Source organism: Portunus trituberculatus, chromosome 43 (genome assembly GCF_017591435.1).
Source record: "Portunus trituberculatus isolate SZX2019 chromosome 43, ASM1759143v1, whole genome shotgun sequence".
NCBI classification, from domain to species: Eukaryota; Metazoa; Arthropoda; class Malacostraca; order Decapoda; family Portunidae; genus Portunus; species Portunus trituberculatus.
This window is the reverse complement of record NC_059297.1, coordinates 8,280,734-8,301,910: the sequence shown is the minus strand read 5'-3', so window position 1 is coordinate 8,301,910 and position 21,177 is coordinate 8,280,734. Positions and strand designations below refer to the sequence as shown.

Below are 21,177 nucleotides of genomic sequence, written 5' to 3'. Positions count from 1 at the left end.
ATGAAATTTCTGCTTCATCTACTGATCTTTAAAATACAAATATCTTATAGTACTACCATTCTATTAGAATATATTGTGCAGCATAAAGATAATAGCAATCTCATACTGCCTCAGCCAGCCACTGAGTCACCTGGCAGGGCTGACATCCAGGCTAGCTGCTCCCCGTCATTACCTCACCTCTCGTACCCTGCCACTCATCAATAACTCTCACACTATCTTAAGATACATGATTGTTATACTCAGCAACAAGGCTGCTGTGGCAAAGCCTAGAAAACCTCTCCCTACACTCTGAATTTTATATATTCAAAGTGGCAAATGGATGTCCACTTGCTGCCTTGTAACATTCAAAGTGTGAGGACAGGTTTTCTGGTCCTTGGCAGGACAACCTTGGTGCTGTGGTGTTGCTGCTTCTCCACCATCACAAAAATGTTTGGTCCATCAATGAAGTGGTTTTTTTTTTTTTTTTTTTTTACTCACACCAACAATTCTGGCTATATCCTTTTGTAGATTTATCTGCTTTGTCTGAGTTTATTATGGATGAATTTCCTTTACTATTTAAGTACCTTCTTTTGCCCAGGTGACTTGTTACTATTTCCTGATGACACATACATTATCCTGTTGACTCCACAACACCAACTGACTTGCCTCAAAGCATCTCTCTGGGCTATTATGTCCATCTAGACCTAGAGCAGCGTTTCCCAACCTTCTCTGATCACAGTACCCCTTTTGTCATGTCAAAGCAAGTGACTTATTACTATTTCCTGATGACACATACATCATACTGTTAATGTTAACCCCACAACACCAACTTACTTGCCTTAAAGCATCCTGGGCTATTACGTCCATCTAGAGCAGCATTTCCCAACCTTCTTTGACCATAGCACCCCTGTTGTCATGTAAAAGCAGTCAAGCACCCCTAACTAATATCTTGTTATTGGAAGGATAAAAGAAAGTGAAGTGCATGCATCACTTCCCAGCACCCTCTATAATTGATTTCAGCACCCCCACGGGGTGCTAGTACCCAAGGTTGCGAAATGCTGATCTAGAGGGAGGAGTCTCCAGGCAGTGTGAAATCACATAAATTGATAGTCTTCCATCTCCACACACATAAAAAAAAAAAAAAAAAAAAAATAAATAAATAAATAAATAAAATAAATAAATAAATAAATTATAAAAAAAAAAATAATAAATAAATAAATAAATAATAAAAAAATAAAATAAAATAAATCTTCTATAACAAAGCCATTTAATTTAAGTATGTGCTGTATATATGTAGTCTTTCAGTATTGATTGTTATTGGACACATACCCTGGTAATAAGGTCATTTGATTTCTTGTTTGGTTTCTGTTGATTAACATCCTGCAGGAGAACTGATAGGTTATCTTCCAGCTGTTCATTGGACATGCCAAGCTGCAAGAAATACAAGTGTAGATATCAAAGTTCTATCATATAGCAACAGTAATTTTCCTATTTGATAAATAAATTTTTAATAGTTGCTTCTGCAGAAAGTGTAACAAAATTTAAAATGCCCTTTTCTTACCCGACCAAAAGGTACTCTAATTGTTGCATAATCATGATGATACTTGTCTTTTGCAGTATGATATTCAATGCCTCTGGTGAAACGCTCAAGTAATGCCAAGACATCAGTGCCAGCAGTACCTGTAAAAATAGTAGGTTGTCATTAAGTCAATGTCTATGGGATGAAATCTATCTCAGACACTATGAGAGGATGTTTGATAAGTTATTTTTGTTGCAAGACTATTAAGTACAGTAAGTCCTTCTTATACAGTACTTAGTTATCCGGTAAATTCACAGTTATGGTGTTTGGTAATTACTACCCTCGATTCTATTTACAGTAAGAAAAATTCACAGATATGGTGTCCACTTGTGTTTTGTTTACACCGTACCGTAGCGCCACCACGCCACGCGGCCACCACAACAATCAGTCTCTTCCTGCGTTTCCCACTGAACACAAGTGGAATCCTCACGGCGTGTTTTTTGTGGATATTATGAGTAAGGGCTGAAATCCCTACTGTCCCTTAGCCTTGGGAGGGAGATCATCTGATAGAGTACCTGGCAAGTGAAAGGTAAATAAAAACATTTTCTGTTTATTTCTTTTGCGCAGCACAGTAATACTCCACTTAACGAACAGGATAAGGGGTGTCAAAGCTGTTCGTAGAGCAAAAATTCGTTAAGCGGACGTAATTTTCCCATAGGAAATAATGGAAATAGGCGGGGATGCGTTCTGGGCTGGTCCCCAACATACCACATGGGTAAAAAAAAAAAAAAAAAAAATATATATATATATATATATATATATATATATATATATATATATATATATATATATATATATATATATATATATATATATATATATATATATATATATATATATACACACACACGTTTGGCAGCATATTGGGCCACCGGTTTACCACTACTTTTATGATGTCATACGAGTCATTGAAAGTTAGAGGAGCTACGTACAAATTCTTTCACATTTATGTTCACAAAACATTTCTATTAGCTTTTTACAAACCTTGTCCCCAAGAAAGGATTGTTTTGTAATGCATAGAGTGAAATCTTACATGGAATACCAAAAAATAAAGCAGAGATGAGATGAGCCACAGATGAAGCGGGAGACTCGTGGCGACTCGGCCACTTCTTCTTCTTCTTGTGATCCTTTTAGCCTGCGTGTTGTCTTTCCCCATGATATTTGTTTCCACTCCTCTATTGCCTGCTATAATGGATATCATATCTTAGTATTCATATACGCTCATGCCACGAGGATAACCTTGACTCCGTGGCACTGAGTGATAGTGAATTACTAATGAAATACCGCGGTATTTTATTAATAATTCACTGTCACTCAGTGCCACGGAGTCGAGGTTATCCTCATGGCATGAGCGTATATGAATACTAAGATATGATATCCATTATAGCAGGCAATAGAGGAGTGAAAACATAAACATCATGATGAAAGTAACACGCCAGCAAAAGGGTCACAAGAAGAAGAAGAAGAAGCCGCCGAGTGGCCGCGAGTCTCCCACTTCGTCTGTGGCTCATCTCACCTCTGCTTTATTTTTTTGGTATTCCATGTAAGATTTCACTTTATGCATTACAAAATCCTTTCTTGGGGCAAGGTTTGTAAAAAGCTAATAGAAATGTTGTTTTGTGTTGTTTTGTTAAACAAATGTTCGTTAAGCGGAGTATTACTGTACTTTACTTTTTTATATGACTATTTTTATGTATTTTCATGTCTATAGGGGTAACTTTTGGCGTGCTGGACACAAATCCCCTATTATTACATTTTATAATGGGTTTGGTAAACGGTAATTTCAATTTGCGGTAAGGTTTTCAAGAATGCATATGTACCGTATAACGAGGACTTACTGTATGTAAAAAGAGTAACATGAGGCAGTTGATAGAAGAATTGGGTGGCAGCAGAGGATGTATGGAATGTGATGAAATTGTGATGGTAAACAAAAAATCTTTCTTCTTTTTCCTAAAGATGACGTACCAATTGACAGAATCAAGAGGAGTAGGGAAGAACATAAATAACTAACTATTAGACCAAGTCCCCTAATTTGATGAAAAAGTAAGTATTATCAGTCTTTACAATTGATGTCAGTCAGGATCTGCACCCCAATGTACTAGGTTGATTCAGTTGCATGGGAGAGCAAAGTACTGTTAATATTTGAACTACCAACTCATGACAAACTGTGGCCTCACACATTAGCAATTTTAAACTAAATACGAGTGGTAGTAAAGAAAAGTCTTATTCATATACAGGTATTCCATGATATACAACTGTAACTGGTTCCTGAAAGTCCAATTGTAAAATGATCAATCATATACAAGTATCAGACTTAAGAATTAATATGAAAAATAGTAGTGTTCCAACACCTTTATATGAGTGCCCCTTTAAATCCATAAAAATAATAAAATATCAAAAGTAAATACAGTTACCACAAGATGCACTTTACCCCCTACAAAAAAAGTTCCTATAAGAAAAATGCTGTACTGTAATGCAATGCCCAGATTCAAGTCAGCTTGGATGATCACCTAACTGGCATGACTGATGGGGTCATGGATTTGGATGCCCAATCATTACACTATGATGCTAGCTTAATTAATTAAGTAGCTATTTAATTCAGCCTTTTATATGATGTAACTTCAGTACTTTGCTTTACAAGTATTTACAATACCATAAACCTTCCTCTAGCCAAATGGCAAGCTTAAACATGAGCTCTAAGTTGCATCATGCTCTGTTTATTATGCTACTAGTAGCAGCACAGTGGGAGTTTTCCCACTCATGATCTTGATGGCACTGTTGACCCTTGCTAACTCAGACTAAAACGGGGAAAGGCTTGTCTGACAAACGCGAATGTCTGACTTCTATGAATCCCTCCCTCCCTGGGGGATTTAAAATTTGGGATCACATTTGTCTCTCTGAAACCTTCAGACCCTAACTTACCACATGGTGTAGTTTATTATTTGATCATTAAATACCCTTCTCACCAGGAAGCTATTCTTAAATGTCTCGTGTGGTTGTGTCATAGCTTGAATCATGCCCTACACAGTACGTGGCTAGGCATCAGAAATAATGTCCTTACAGGCATAAATTGACTAGAATTAGAATCAGAAACTTCAAGAAGAGAAGACAACAAGAAACAAACGAACCTATCATTGGTAGACAGCTGGACTTTGAATCCTTGCCTCCCGTCTCCCCTCCTTCATGTGTGTTTTCTTCCCCTCCAAGACCCTCGCCTCACCCTACACCTCACAGCCACACTTCTAAACCATCTCTCTATATCATAAGACTACTATTATCTTTTCAAACACTGTTGTTTTTCCTCACTACCTTCATCATCACAACAACTATATATCACACAACTGTCACAATAACACTATTACAAAAGATTATGTTGAGACAGGTATAAAGCTGGACCGGACGAGTAATGAATACTTCACTGTATTATCATCTCGCTTCAACACACTAGTAACGACTCAGTGTTCAGTTCAGTAGTAAAACAGCAGATTGCCGTGACACTGCTGATGGCACCTTCCCAACCCTCAAGTACAAGAGAATAATATTATCTAGAGAAGCGGGGGTCTGATGGGATGTCATCTTATCATGCTCCAGGAAGTAAGTCAATAATGTGTGAAAATATCATGTCAATCAGATGAATACAAATAGCAAAATAAGAACAAAATTATGAAAAATTTGTAGGAGTGAATATCTCAAAAAGTGATTTTTACACTTTCAAAATGTTCACAAAATCAGTATAAATTCGGATCCACTTTTGTTTGGTATCATTTCAAACTACAACGAAAATGCTATTTTCAGTTTGAAGTAGATTTTTTATAAAAAAAAAAACTGGACAAGCAGATCAACTTGGACTTTAGTCCCTGGGTCAGTCAGAGCCCCACTTATCTCAAAATCCCAGTTATCAGGGTCCGAGTTATTGAGGTTCAATGGTACAAGTAATCTGCTGCATTGTTTATATTTTTACATTTATATTTTAAAAATTTCTAACTGATTATGAAAATAAAACCCTTAGACAATGAAAGATGTATATTTATTAATCACCAACTAGTACGTTATCGCCATACGATGCAAGTGATACGTGCTGCCAGTATGTGGGAGATGCACTGCTTTACTGTGTATATGTTACACCCCGTTTGTGAAATTGCCCATTTCATGAAATGGGCAAACCCAATTCATGAAATGAACCTAACCTAACCTAACCCAATTCATGAAATGTGCAATGGAGTGGCCATTTCATGAAATGGTTAGGTTAAGTTAGGTTAGGTTAGGTTAGTTTAGGTTAGGTGAGGTTAGGTTAGGTTAGGTTAGGTTCATTTCATGAATTGGGTTTGCCCATTTCATGAAATGGGCAATTTCACAAACGGGGTGTAACATATATTTACCTATGGTAATTTTATTTAAATTATTGTAAATTTGTGGTGAGTGCTCTAGCACTCTGTATTCACAAATACAGATAGTTATATGAAGTGGTTAGATAAATTCATGGATAACAATGATAGTCAAATACCATTGAACCTATAACTCGGATTTCGTGATAAGTCGGACTCTGATCACCCCAGGGACTAAAATCTGAGTTGAACTGCACGTTTTTGAAATTTTTCTTTTATTTATTTTTTATTTATTTATTTATTTTTTCCTTTTCTAATGATATTATAAAAATCTAATTCCAACTAAAAATTGCACTTTTGTTATAGTTTGAAATGATACCAAACAAAAGTGGATCAGAGTTTATACCAATTTTGTGAAAATTTTTGAAGTGTAAAAAACCACTTTTCAAGATATTCACTCCTAAATATTTTTCATAATTTCGCCCTTGTTTTTATTTGTATTCATCTGATTGGCATGAAATTTTCACACATGATTGTGTCTACAATAGTGACTTCTTGGAGCATGATAAGATGATAACGCATCAGATCCCCTGCTTCTCTATTATTTGCTCGTATGTGAGGGTTGAGCCATCAGCAGTGTCATGACAATCTGCTGTTTTACTACTGAACTGGACACTCTGAGTCATTATTAGCATGTTGAAATGAGATAATGATACAGTGAAGTATTTGTTACTGGTCTGGTCCAGCTTTATATCTTGACATAATCTTTTGTAATAGTGTTATTGTTAGAATTACGTGATGTATAGTTGTGATGATGAAGATAGTGAAGAAAAAAAAAAAAAAAAAAAAAAAACTGTTTGAAAAAATAATAGCAGTCCTATGATATAGAGAGATGGTAGAGAAAGTGGCAGTGAGGTAAGGGTCTTGGAGGGGGAAAAAAGGGGAGGTGAGGATTCAAGGTCCAGCTGTCTCCCAATGATATGTTTGTTTGTTTGTTTCTTGTTATCTTCTCTTCTTGAAGTTTCTTATTCTAATCCTCGTCAATTTATGCCTGTAAAGACGTTATTTCTGATGCCTGGCCACGTACTGTATAGGGAGTCAGTCAGGATATAACGCAACCACACCAGATATTTAAAAATGGTTTCCTGGTTGGAATGGTATCTAATTAGCAAAAAATAAACTACATCATCTGGTAATTTAGGGTCTTAAGGTTTTGGAGAGGCAAATGTAATAACAAAATTGAAAATTCCCAAGAATTAAGTAAATGATTTTTTTTTTTTTTTTAGTGTGGATAGGGGGCGAGAAATTTGTATAAGTAGGACATTTGGGTTTGTCGGACCAACCTTTCCCCCTATTAGCCCAAGTTAGCTAGGGTCAACATACTGTATATAGGTTTAGAGGAGCTGCCTTGTGTAGGTCAACCAGCCTCTGACAGACTCCTTGCTTCCTTTTTTTTTTTTTTTTATGTTCAGTGGTTGGGTATATGTTGAATGTGTTCTTGTATGAGAATGACTTTTTTTCTTAAAATTTCTTTCCAATGTTAGGATGTATATTCCAAGATGCAGCAACAGCTGATCTCACAAGCCCACATGATGTCCCCTAAAACATGTTTAGAAACCACAGCTGCCCCCCCCACCTTCTCTCTCTCTCAGCGTACAAGCCCAAAGAATATCTTCCACAGTATGTTTACAAACAAACCCTATCACAAACTTTTCAAGCTCACAGGTGTCTCTCCCACAACTGTTTGTAATACTGATTTGTTCTCATAAAAAAAGATACATACCATTCCTGACAGCAGGAAATCTTTTCCTTATCAAGCCACGAACTGCAACGAAGTCTGGAAGAATATCAGTCTCAGCAATGAAATGGTCATAGTCCCTTAGGTTGATGTCACCACTCTGAAAAATATATAATAATAAAAAATAAATTAACATAGTATGTTATTTCTGAAAGTTAAAATAAAAATAAAAAGTAAATAAGTAAATAAAAAGTCTCATAGAAGTGACATCAAAAGGAGAAAGAAATCAAGTATGAAATATGTAAATGAATGAAAATTTCTGAAAATATAAAATGACAGAGAACAGTAGTAATTGCCATTTCAAAATGTTACATGGTAAGTATGAAAAACACAAATGAGACTTTTAGCTTACTCTCTTGGAGAAGAAAAGTTCAGATTTCTCATTTCTGAATTAAATTTTCACCCAAATAATTATAATCTTCATATGATAGTGCACAAATGCTATGTTTGTTCACTTAAAAGTAATAACTAGATACCTGAGCTTGCTTGATAATTTCAAGCCCTGCTGCATGTGTTGCCCCCATCTGTATTGCTTTCTCTTGCACATCCTCACTCCGTGATACAACTAGGACTGTTCTCTCTTGCTCTGTGTTGAAGTCATGAGGTAGACGAAGCACATTGTAGAAGTCATCAATGAACCGATTCTGTAAAATTTTATTTGGTGAAATTCAACAAGATATAACAATTTCTTTTGCATTTATTATCATAGTTCTTTATCAATCAATATAATGACATCACTATTATTGGGAGACATTTTCACTATACAGTGAAACCCCAAGTTACCAAATGCCTCCCTTTTTGGACAAATTGGTTTTTGAACAATATTTTGACTCCAAATAGGGAGCTTTCAGAACTAAGCCACTAAATATCATCACTACTGCATGTCCCCTACTGAAATGAGGTTAAATATCATTATTGGAAATCCCATGTGCATAATGAGGCACAACATTGATGATTATGAAACTTTCAAAATTGTATAGCAACTTTTGAATATTCTGTATTAATAATTTTGAGAGAAGTCCATCAAAACAAATATTTTTTGTGATTATCTAGTAATACTGCCACCAATATTTTAAATTTTATATATGTTTTACTTGTCTAAAATATTTTACTATTAATTTTGACAATAAAAAGAAAAAATTAGATTACAATATAATATGACATAATGTAGTTAGTAACTTAGTGATGTATGAATATAGTTAATTTCTAATCCATCATTTATGAATGACATGGACACTGCAGCAAAAATTAACTGGTTATCCAGCAACACATTTTTTAAAGTTTAATTACTTAGGCAGGTCAGTCAGTTTTTTTTTTTTAAAGATATACAGCAATACTTTCACCAAAATGTGAGTTGCCAATTTTAAATCAAAATTGTTTCCCTTTGCATACAAGGAAGTTGATCTTCGTAATTTGGACTTCAAAATGACACATTGATCTTCGTAATTTGGACTTCAAAATGACACATTCATGTTGTCTTCATGTTTACTGTCATCTGGATTGATATGCTTCTGGTAAGTAATGTACTCATTTGTAACCTGTTCATGACCAAATAGATTTAAATGCCAATTCACTAGAAAATCAACTTATACTTTTGTTCATAAATTGAGTTAAATTTTACCTGTGTTACTATGTAGAACGAATTGTGTAGAAAACATATAAAAGCTCACTGCACCATAGGCATGCCTGATATTTTTCTTGTGTATGAGAAGGGAACATGTCTGGTACTGCCATCTGATGACAATCACCAGTTCTAAAAACTCCTCATTGCTTTAGTTGCCATGCCAGAATTTAGTTTTCCAACAGTTACTTGATTTAAAATACTAAAAGACAAAGCAATGTTGCCACTTAGTTTCTAATTATTTGAAATAGGGTAAATTTAATCCCATTGAAAAGCTACAATGTAAACAAATAGTGTCTGGCTGACTCAGGATATGATGGATCTTGACGATCCACAAAACCATCACTACTGCATAAATGCATTTTCCCAGCAGCAAGACGGCTAAGTGATATTTAAGATCATCTTTAATTTAACATAAGTGGGTTTCTCCTCTACATCACTATGTAAAAGCTTTCCGCAATAGATCAATAACAAAAAGAATAACTGCACGGTTTAAACACTATCTTCTGGTAAGTTACGTGTCACTGAGGTAATTCAATATGTCCTATCAGGATGAATAGTTCTGAGCTGGAGATGTGGATAGCCCATCTTGGCAGTGGGAGCACCTGTTGGCAGGGAAACACAAGTTGACTTTGTAAAGCACTTCCCTCTGCATGTTAACACCAGTGAACTGGTTGAAGTTCAGTAACCAAAGTGGAGGACATATGTTTGACTATGAATTTGTTATTGGTAGATGGAACTGACTGCAATGGGCCACACACTATTATCCTTTTTCTTGATGGCAATAAGACCGGTATAAAAATAATGTCTCTTGCACATGCTCGTGGATGTTGCCAGTGATGGAAAAACTTCCAAGATTAGTTAGTGTGTTAAGTAGCCTACAGCCTGCCTCTACAGAGTATCCAGCAGCTGGTTGCTCAAAGTAAATCCAGATCAGTGGCCAAGCAGGGTGGTGTGTCCTTGATAGCTCCCAGCACATCTTCCACAACCAAGAGGCAATGTTGGTCTGGGTCAGGAACTTCTGGAGGGATTTATGGCATGGAGAACATCGATGACCTCTATCCCAGACAGTGACATAATCCAAGGTTGTCCAGCCACAGGGCACTCGAATATCTCTGCCGGTACATATTGAGGATTACAGACAGGTGACAGACTTGCTGATCCCAACACAGACACACTCACCCACCAAGTGGATGAATGGGGGAATGGTCTGAAGTAATTAGCTAAACTTTCCGTTGCTTCTGCTCCTACCAACAGTGATTTCTTTGTCAATGCCAGAACACTTGCAAATACAACTACTACTGCATTTGTCAGTTTATCACTCCAAGTAACAAAATTTAACAAAGCAAGATAAGAATAATAATGGTTTATCTTTCTATATTGTCACAGAAAAAACTTTAAATGTTTAAAATTTACCATGAGCAGTACGGAAGTGTGGGAAGAGAGACAGAGCTGCACTTTCATATGGAAAAGGAGCAGAAGGACGAGGAGGAATAGTAGGAGAAAGATGGGGAAGAGAAGAAAGAGGAGAAAAAGTAGTGGTAGTAATAGAAAAAAATAGAAAAAAAAAAAAAAAAAAAAAAAGGTGTGTGTGTGTGTGTGTGAGAGAGAGAGAGAGAGAGAGAGAGAGAGAGAGAGAGAGAGAGAGAGAGAGAGAGAGAGAGAGAGAGAGAGAGCTACTGACATAAGGAAAGCCTTGGGCCCAGATGGTTTATCACCACACGTTTTGAAGCACTGTGCCTCTCAGTTAGCTGCACCTGTCACTGCCATCTTCCAGCTCTGCCTGAGCACTGGTAAGTGGCCCTCACTCTGGAAAGTGGCTAGAGTAGCGGCCATTTATAAAAAGGCGACAAAGACGGAACCGAAAAATTACAGACCTGTGTCCCTCTTGCCTGTCCTTGGTAAGACTTTGGAGTCTATGATTGCCAAAAGAATCACTACCTACCTTGACGAACATAGACTCCTCAGCAACAGACAGTTTGGCTTCCGCTCCAACAGGTCAACTAATGATATCCTATTAAACCTGTCCACCGCATTGCACCAAACATTAGACAGAGGAAAGGACAGCTTTGTCATCGCCCTAGACATAGCAGGTGCGTTTGACAGAGTGTGGCACTCTGGCCTCGCCACCAAACTACGCAGCATGGGCGTGTGTGGAAGCCTACTTCACCTTCTACAAGACTACCTGCGGGACAGATCTCTCTGTGTGGTGGTAAATGGACAATCATCGCAGGACCACCCAATTGGTGCCGGTGTCCCACAAGGAAGCGTGCTTGGTCCACTGTTATGGAATGTGTTTTTTAACGACCTACTGCAGCTCATCCCTGAAGCCCACGCCTACGCCGACGACTGCACACTCACATTCCCTTGCGACAGTACTGACCACCGAGCTACTGTCGCCCTCATCAACCAAGCACTGGAGACCATCACCTCATGGGGACGACGGTGGCAAGTCGACCTGGCTCGTGATAAAACACAAGTCATGCTTGTCACCAGACGACGCAGTCCCCCTGCCATCCCCATCCCTCCCATTCGTCTGGATGGTTTGGCGTTGCCTCTGCTGTCTGCTGTCACCATTCTTGGCGTTGAAATAGACAGCAGCCTTTCCTTCACCAGCCACGTCAAAAAGACAGCTGCCAACGCCGCTGGCAAGTTAAGTTGCGTCAGACGAGTTTCACATCTCATTGACGCTCGAGGGGTGACCAATCTCTACGCCGCCCAAGTCCGATCCGTCATGGAGTATGCTCCTCTGACTTGGTCGTCTTGTCCCCCTTCCTACCTTGGCCTCCTTGACAAGGTCCAAGACCGTGCCCGGCGGCTCATCTCTACTAAGGTTCTCCCAGACGAGCAAGCTCCCCTCCTACAACCTCTACAGCACAGGAGAGATGTGGCGGGTCTGTGTGCCACCTACAAGATCCACAAGGAGGGCGCCCACACCTCTCTGCTCTCCGGCAGCCGTGGGCCGCGCCTCACCCCACAACACGAGGGAGGCTTGCACGGAGAATCACCTCACTGTTCCATTCGCCAGGACGGAGACCTTCCTCCGTTCTTTTGTGCCAAGATACACTAGGCTTTGGAACAACTTAGTGAGTGATACAGATATACACAAGGCTCCTACTCTTCAGAAATTTAAGTGTGAGGCTAATAAATGGCTAAAAGTGTAATAGCGTATTGTTTTAAATGAAAGTGTATCTTTTGAAATGAAAATGTTGGCCTTCAAAAGTGAATGTGTGACTTTCGGCAAGAAAATTTTTAACCAAGTAAATGTGAATCTTTCAAGGAAAAAGATAATTAGTGAAAAGTGAAAGGGGCGTGTATATCCCAGAAAGTCTATGTAACAAATGGCATCTTGTATTATTGTGTGCAATTTTTACTATTTAGTTTATATAACTATTGTTACTATTTTGTATTGCATTGCATTTCTCATGTACTAATATTATGTCAAAGATAGTTCTCGGCAACTCACCGTGAACTTTTGGCTATTTACTATTTTTACCTTTGTAATATCAATTTGTAAATAAAAAAAAGAGAGAGAGAGAGAGAGAGAGAGAGAGAGAGAGAGAGAGAGAGAGAGAGAGAGAGAGAGAGAGAGAGAGAGAGAGAGAGACTCTAATCTGAGTTAACTAATTTACCCAAGGGATTTTTCACATTTTGCACACCTGATACCAGGAAACAGTTGAAAGGGTCTATATGATGCATTACGTAAATAGGAAACCCCTCCTTACACACATGCACACACATGCACACACACACACACACACACACACACAATTAGATGTACAACAAAATTAGTAACTTTAGGCATCCAACAGTTTGGCAATATCAGAGCCACCTCCACCTCTCACTACCTAATCAGCTTCCTTGACTTCTTTTGCAGTTACTTTCATGGACTTCAGGAAGGCTTTGGATCTCGATCACACACTATTGTCATCAACAAAGCCATCAGTCTAGGTATCCCCTCCCACTTTAATGCGTGGCTTGCCAACTTCCTCACAGGGAGGAGAAAAGGTGTATGCTTTCAGAGCTACACAACCTCTTTCTAACAGCTGACATGTGGAATCTCCTAAGGCACCAAAATAGCTCCACTGTGCTTCCTAATACTGATTAATGACTCTCTCACCAGCACCCCTCATCGCTGGAAGCATGTGGACGACTGCACCATGGGCATGCCAATTGACAACAAAAACCCGACTACTCGAAACTCCAAACAGTGCTGGAGCAACTACAGTTGTCGACTGAGAAGAGCAGGATAACAATCAACTACACCAAAACTGTGGTGATGCTTGTCTGCACCTTGCTGGCAGTCCCCTCTCCCCAGCTCTCACTGCCTCTATGTGGTTCGGTAAGCTAAGCTTCTCAGTGTCATGGTGGATGACCAGCTGACATGAAAGCAGCATGTCACCACCACAGTGAGGTCAGTGGCTTACAGGCTTTACATGCTGTGCAGGCTCAAGTCCCTGGACACACCGGCAGATGAGTTAAAGAGGGTATACCTCACCTTCATCCTCCCCAGACTCATGTATACCTCACCAGCATGGTCCTCCTCTCTCACTTCCACTCAACAGCAGCAATAGGAGGATGTGCAAAAGACGGCGTGCAGGGTCATCCTCAGCCCTGCCTACACCAACTATGACCATGCCCTGGCCACTCTGAGCCTGCCCAGACTGTCTGCCAGACACTGAGAAGCCCTGGTAAAACTGGGCAGGGGCCTGCTGCATCACTCACGTCTTCGCCATCTCCTCCCCCTGATGCACCTCGCCCGGTCACCACTCGTCACCAGAATGTGGTTTATACCCATAAGAGCCCCTTGCACCAACCATTACCACCATGGTGTGAGCCATAAACCACTAGGCTACTGTACTAGTCTTAAGCCTCCCCCATCCTTCCCCTCACGTATATTTTCAATATGTATGTACTGCAATTTCTAATAAACTGTATATTATTATTATTACATACACACGATATAGCTCACACCTCTCAATTTGTCTGCCACTGGCAGCATCTTCAGTTCAGCATCCTAACTGACATGGAAGACAGCCTTGCCCTTAGAAGTATCATAAAAGCAACAATAAGGGCCACAGAGTGAAGGAAAGATAAGAGACATTACCATGCACACAATAAGTCAACTGTGTAAACACTAATCTTGGTGCTGGCAGTGCTGCGGCACACATATCCATATCGCATCTTGAATGGGTCAGACAACTCGTATCTTCTGATGATAAAAGAGCTATCTGTGATGTTTCAGTTGAGTGACTTACAATTATTTAATCAGAAGGCAAAAAAAAAAAAAAAAAAAAAAAAAAAAAAAAAAAAAGTCAACCAATGCACTCGGGATAGAATATGAACGGAAAAAAATCTTGAAAGTGTCTGGCTTATCTGATATCTGGTTTGTTTAAGTACAACTTTAGTGACGTTTACCGTATTAGTAATTAAGAAGCAGCTGGCCCAATAGTTCTATTTGATTTCACTAATCCCATAACAGCAGTTGTTAATTACTAGGTGCAAGCCCCAATGTTTGGTTAGTAAATGCATGTTTCGCTCAATAACGAAAGATTGCTGAATTTTGTTATTTTTCATTAACTAGAGTGACATTTATATCTTTCTAACTATAGCTAAAGAAAGATGTAATCTATTCATATATACCTTCATAATCATCATAAATCATGTAGTAATAGTGAAGAAATCTGTGATTGTATGGTGATCTTCGAAATGAACATGAGTGGCTTGATCAGAGGTGAAAATAATTTGCAGTGGATATATATATCTATATATCTATCAATATATATATATATATATATATATATATATATATATATATATATATATATATATATATATATATATATATATGAAGTTCAAATCAATCAAAATGAGAAGCCCTATCTGATAAAGGTAAAAAAACAAAAGTCGAGTCTTGAAAGAGTAAAGCATACACCTCAGGCTGCAAGTGCAGGTTCTCAAACACACACAAATGTGGTAAATATCATTGGGGTTTGATCATCCTAACTTGAAGCTATGTTCATACTATTAAATATCAACACCAAAATTAGAAAAATTGAGCTCATGAGTGAAAGAGAGACGTATTCACATGACTGTCAACTTTGAACATGACACCAATAAGGGACACAAATAACACCCTGACTACCAAGTTAGTCTGCTTCTACTATAGTACTTTCTTGCATATGGGCCTAGTCCTGGAACCTTGTATAAAAGTTTTCATTATCGAATAAAAACTTATCACTGTTAACAGCTTCCAAATTCACATTCCAAATGTCTTTAACATCTGACAATACTAAGACTATAAAGAAATTGAGTTACTATGTAGAAAGGTAAACGACTATATGAACACTTCTCTCATACTGTTTTGTCAGTTGACATGTCTAGTTCAACTTCTGTGTGCAGAAGAGCATCAGGGAGATCAAGTTGTGTTGGGTGATGAGTCTCCCGATGCATGGTAAAAGCCTGCTCCACAGTGTACACCTGTCAAAAGAAGAACATCTTTGTATACACGTCTTAAAACTGCTGCTTTTTTCTATCCTTATCCATATATTTCAAATCAAAGACACTGCTTCAAAGAATAATGAATCACTCAACCGGCTGAACTGTAATGATTGGGAAATCAAAATCCACTTTGACGATAATCTTTTTCTTTTCAATTAGGGTGTAGAATTATATTTCTTTTAGTGTTAAGGCACAAGTTTGATCCCTTGTAAGAGCCTCTTATGAAAAGTTTATTTCATTTTCATATCAAATTCTCAAATGTTTTCTATGAACTACCAATGGGAAAAGTAACACAGATATTTACCTAATAAAAAACATAACAAGGAAACATTAAAAAGTAATTACTTTGACTTCTTCCAAAACTCAATAAAATGTAGTGCTTATACAGTATTGTGATTTAAAATTATGCCACTGACAACTCAATTTATGATACAGTACCTGAAACCATGCAGTGCCTATAATTATACTAGTGCTAAGTAAAAAAATAAATAAATAAAAACAAATAAATAAAAAAATAAACAAATAAATGAAAAAAAGGAATAAGAGCTTATCTTGACATTGACAAGCAGAAAGTTAACACATATTTGTAACCATTATTATTGTTTAGTTTCAAGGCTTTCACTGCTATTGCCACATGTTTCCATACACATCTGGTAACTGAATGATAATTTATTTCAGTCCACACAATTGAAGTACCTTAGTTAATCTATCCATGAAATTTTCTGTCTGCTCTACATTCTCTTACCATCTTTTGGCTGATATGCAATTTTTCATTTGTTCTGTGGTTACACCCATGTTATGACATCAATTAGTAACAGAGCATCTCCAATGAAATAAATACACAAACATGATAGTATACTCAATTAAATGAACTACTTTATAGTTTTGTGCAACTGAATTTAAATGTAAAAGTACAACTGTAAAAAACACATTACATAATTATACCTGTTGTTTGTAGAACCTCGCAAACCAAACATTGTCACTTGGATTCTTTAGGTGATCTTCAGCACGTCGTGGTGATGCACCTCCTGTCTGCCTGGTGGTGAATGCTTACTTCAATACACCTTTACATCATTCAGATTTTAAGTTTCTACAAGACTAAATCTCCCTCTGAAGATGAATCAAGTGAATTTTCTATATCATTAGACATTATGGGAATATATATATATATATATATATATATATATATATATATATATATATATATATATATATATATATATATATATATACACACACACACACACACACACACACAATGGTACCTTGAGATGCAGAGTTCATATCTTAAAAAAGCTCATATCTCAAAACAAAAAATTCCCATTGAAATGCATTAAAATGCAATTAATCTGTTCCAGCCTCCACAAAAAGAGCACCCCTATTCTTTTTATGTGTTTTCAGGTAAGAAAAAGGTATCTATAAATAATAATTATTGCACAAAAACATAATAAAACATAAGATAATATAAATACATAAAGTTCTCTTATAAAGTACATAAAGGGTGCATTCCACGGGATGTCATCCTACCGCATTACCACCCTCACTTGGGACTACCAGTCAGCTTGAGTGTACAAAATATAGCCACCCACCAAAGACTAGGTGTTCTAATAATCACAGAAGAGCTTGTTGACGATTCTCTAAACATTATTCATTGAATATATGAAGTTCTAAGTAGGAGAGAGAGAGAGAGAGAGAGAGAGAGAGAGAGAGAGAGAGAGAGAGAGAGAGAGAGAGAGAATAGAGGCTGCACTGCCACAGCCATAGAGGTTTCTTTACATTGCTTTCCCCCTCCACTGTAATAAGAGTTGATGAAGGAGGTTGGCAGACATAGGAGAAATTTATTTTACCTTTTCAGTTATGGAAACATGCATGCTTTATCAATGCATGAAAATATATAAAATATATTTTATTTAGTTTTCTGATCTTGGAGACAGATGTTTACAGTTAATGGTGGTAAGTGGTGGAGGAGCAGGAAGGAGGGAGGAAAGGATGCAGGCACCATTCACATGTAAACATTAAACATAAATTAAAACAGCACTTTCTTTAGACATACAAGAAAAAGGTCAGTAGATGATGTGAAAATGATGAAAGAGCAATCACAGTGCATGAGATCCACAGGAAACACAGATTTGAGGCTGGACTGATGCGTCGAGCCACAGACCTGCGGCAACATCCCCAAGCATGACTCATATCTCAAAATTTTGCTTCCTGGAGGAAGCAAAAAAAAAAAAAAAAAAAAAAAAAAAAAAAAAAAAAAAAAACTTTAGCTTGTATCTCAAAAAACTTGTATCTCTGGCAGCTTGTATCTCAAGGTACTACTGTGTGTGTGTGTGTGTGTGTGTGTGTGTGTGTGTGTGTGTGTGTGTGTGTGTGTGTGTATATATATATATATATATATATATATATATATATATATATATATATATATATATATATATATATATATATATATATATATATATATATATATTCTATTTATTCTGTATGATACAATTCTTTTTATCACTATACTTGTGCCACTGCCATACAATCACAAAACAAAATGACATTATTAGATAATATATATATATATATATATATATATATATATATATATATATATATATATATATATATATATATATATATATATATATATATATATATATATATATATATATATATATATATATATATATATATATATATATATATATATATATATATACATTATCTAATAATGTCATTTTGTTTTGTGATTGTGTGGCAGTGGCACAAGTATAGTGATAAAAAGAATTGTATCGTACAGAATAAATAGAAGTGGGAAAAAAAAATAGTATAGGAACATATAAACTATAATGAAGGGTTTGTTATAGCCAGTATTGAACAGATAATTAACATATAAATTGTTACGATTTAACAACCCATGGCAATTAAAAAACAAAATGTTAACATCTTACAGATTCTGAAACAAGTCAATCACATTTATAAACAAGAAGACATTATTTATTCCTACATTAATGTACTAATCAAAAGTTCATCCTTTCAATTAAACATGTAAAAAAAGTAAAATACTACGTTCTCCTTTGTTTCATCAACTTACTTGAGTTCTAGTCGTTTCTTTAAAGGAATAAATTCTCTCTTTACTGCCTCTTTCTTTGAAGCTGCCTTCTTGGCCTCTGCTTTAGCTCGTGTCCCTTTCCTGGCTGCCTCAAGTGCTGCACTTGTGTGGAAGCTGGTAGCAGCCCATCTTAGCAATTGTGATCGTGCTGCACCTATCAAAAGGAAAGAAATGTTACCAGAGGGGAGAAAAAAAAAAAAAAAAAAAAAAAAGCAGCACACCCACACGTGTGGACGTATTCATTATTACTAGCAATTGTGGACCGTGTAGGAAATTACCAAAAGTGGTAAGGCATTCAAACTGCAATTAGTGCATGTGCTAGTGTCTTTGGTAAGAAAGTACGATTTAACTATGTTATAAAATATAATGAGAGAGAGAGAGAGAGAGAGAGAGAGAGAGAGAGAGAGAGAGAGAGAGAGAGAGAGAGAGAGAGAGAGAGAGAGAGAGAGAGAGAGAGAGAATGCTGGTGGAAAGTGGTGGCATGCTGTAGTAAAGGCCAACAAAGAGGGGTGAGAAGAGAATTCTTGTTTTATTTTTGTATTTTTTTATGAGGGTTTAAGATTTAATAGAGTGAGTTAACCAATACAGTGTTACAGCCCAATCTTTTTGTGTTCATACTAACTATAAAAACAAAGTCTTTAATTTTCATGGATATGTATGGCAATTATATAGTTTATTTACCTGCATGCTAATCAAAATATTCACATACCCACTTTTTTATATTTTGTTTCATTTAAACATAAGAAGAAATGAAGGAAGCTGAAAGACACCATCAGGCTTACATGTGGCAGTCCCTGTAATCACGTACAACACTGTGTCTTTACTGCTCTGAGATTATCTTATTTAGTTATTTACCATTTGAAAATTCTTCAAATAATAATTACATGTTTTAAAAGTATATATTCTAAAAGAGAGAGAGAGAGAGAAAAAAAAATAATAAAAGGCACATGGAAAAATCTGAATCAGAGATTTGGCTGACTTTCAAAAAAGTTGCCCAACCCAGCTTCAGTAGGTCATGAATTATATTAGGTAAATACTGGAATCCTTATTCTGGAATGACCTCTGAGTTCATACACTTGGCATTACCTATCTAAAAAAGATTATTGCTCAAACACCTTTACCTGCTCTGAAGAGCTAGACTTTGTGGCACTATGTTGCAACTTTGCCGCACCATGAATTTTGAAGTTGTAAAATCAAAAGTTGCAAACATTTTGAAAATGTTGTACTAACCAAGATCACATCAACAATTTTCTGCAACTTTTGCTGCAATTTTGAACAGGAACAATGACAATTTTTTTTTAAATTGTCATAGTTGTAGATGATGAACCAGGAGGACATGGAGGAGGAGGAGAATAACCTGTATATATTAGTTTTGGCTATACAGGCAACCCCGCTTAACGAACGTTCACACAACGAAATTTTGCTACAACGAATGTTTCCTTTTACTACCATCTGCTCGTATAATGAACACCAAACTCGCTTTAATGAAATTTTATCTAGACAATTTTTTCCAAGTTTGAAAGCCCCGCCATATCACGCAAGCCGACAGGCACTTGAATACACCAGCGCCTCTCGTGGACAAAACGTGCATCACTCACTCCTCTACCCTTCCCCGCTCTTAGTTCAAAACAAAAACAGGGTCCAGCACCAGCTTGTCATCTCACACTCAACATGCCACCAAAACGCCCTGCAACCAGCCAGCAATGTCGCCTAGCGTTGCTAAGAAGACCAGGAAGTTTCTTACTCTCGAAGTGAAGCTGGATATTATTCACAGATACGAGAGAGGTGAGAAAACTAATAGCATTGCTCGCCACCATGGTTTGACTCCATCTACTGTCTTTACTATTTTCAAGTCAGCAGACTCTATTAAGAAGGCTGGTGAGATCATATCTTCTTTGCAAGCTAAAAGAACCACCTGAACTCATGACTGCAATGGATAAAATAGAAAGCCTTCTGGAAATGTGGTACATAAGTTTTGTATGTGGTACAATGATACGCCCATTGTTTACATTCCACAGGTCGCCAGCTAGCATCTTTCCCGCTCCACTCTCCCTCCCTTTATAAATTTAAGATCATCAACATTATAAAGTCACTTACATACATACATTAGTGTACATACATTAGTGTACATAGTCTTAAATTAAACTGCTTAAATGTTTAACTTCATAATTTTTACTTTCATTAAACCTTTTACTGTACTATGATACAGTCTCGCTTTGTTTACTCTCAATGGAAGTTCAAGTCAGGGATCAAACTTGTTATAATTGATTCCCT

The 21,177-nt window shown here is 36.9% G+C and overlaps 1 protein-coding gene across 1 annotated transcript in view; it reads right to left on the bottom strand.

The window, feature by feature from the left end:
- The window catches only part of LOC123518231 (39S ribosomal protein L1, mitochondrial-like), a 30,029-nt gene that overhangs the window by 6,298 nt on the left and 2,554 nt on the right, over nt 1-21,177 (bottom strand). Inside the window, exons 2-8 of the mRNA XM_045278950.1 lie at nt 18,886-19,057; nt 16,749-16,839; nt 15,663-15,782; nt 8,158-8,325; nt 7,667-7,781; nt 1,541-1,659; nt 1,309-1,410 (exon numbers count right to left, since the gene is read on the bottom strand). Of these exons, the coding sequence (XP_045134885.1) occupies nt 1,309-1,410; nt 1,541-1,659; nt 7,667-7,781; nt 8,158-8,325; nt 15,663-15,782; nt 16,749-16,839; nt 18,886-19,057 (887 nt within the window). The remainder of the gene's footprint in view (nt 1-1,308; nt 1,411-1,540; nt 1,660-7,666; nt 7,782-8,157; nt 8,326-15,662; nt 15,783-16,748; nt 16,840-18,885; nt 19,058-21,177) is intronic.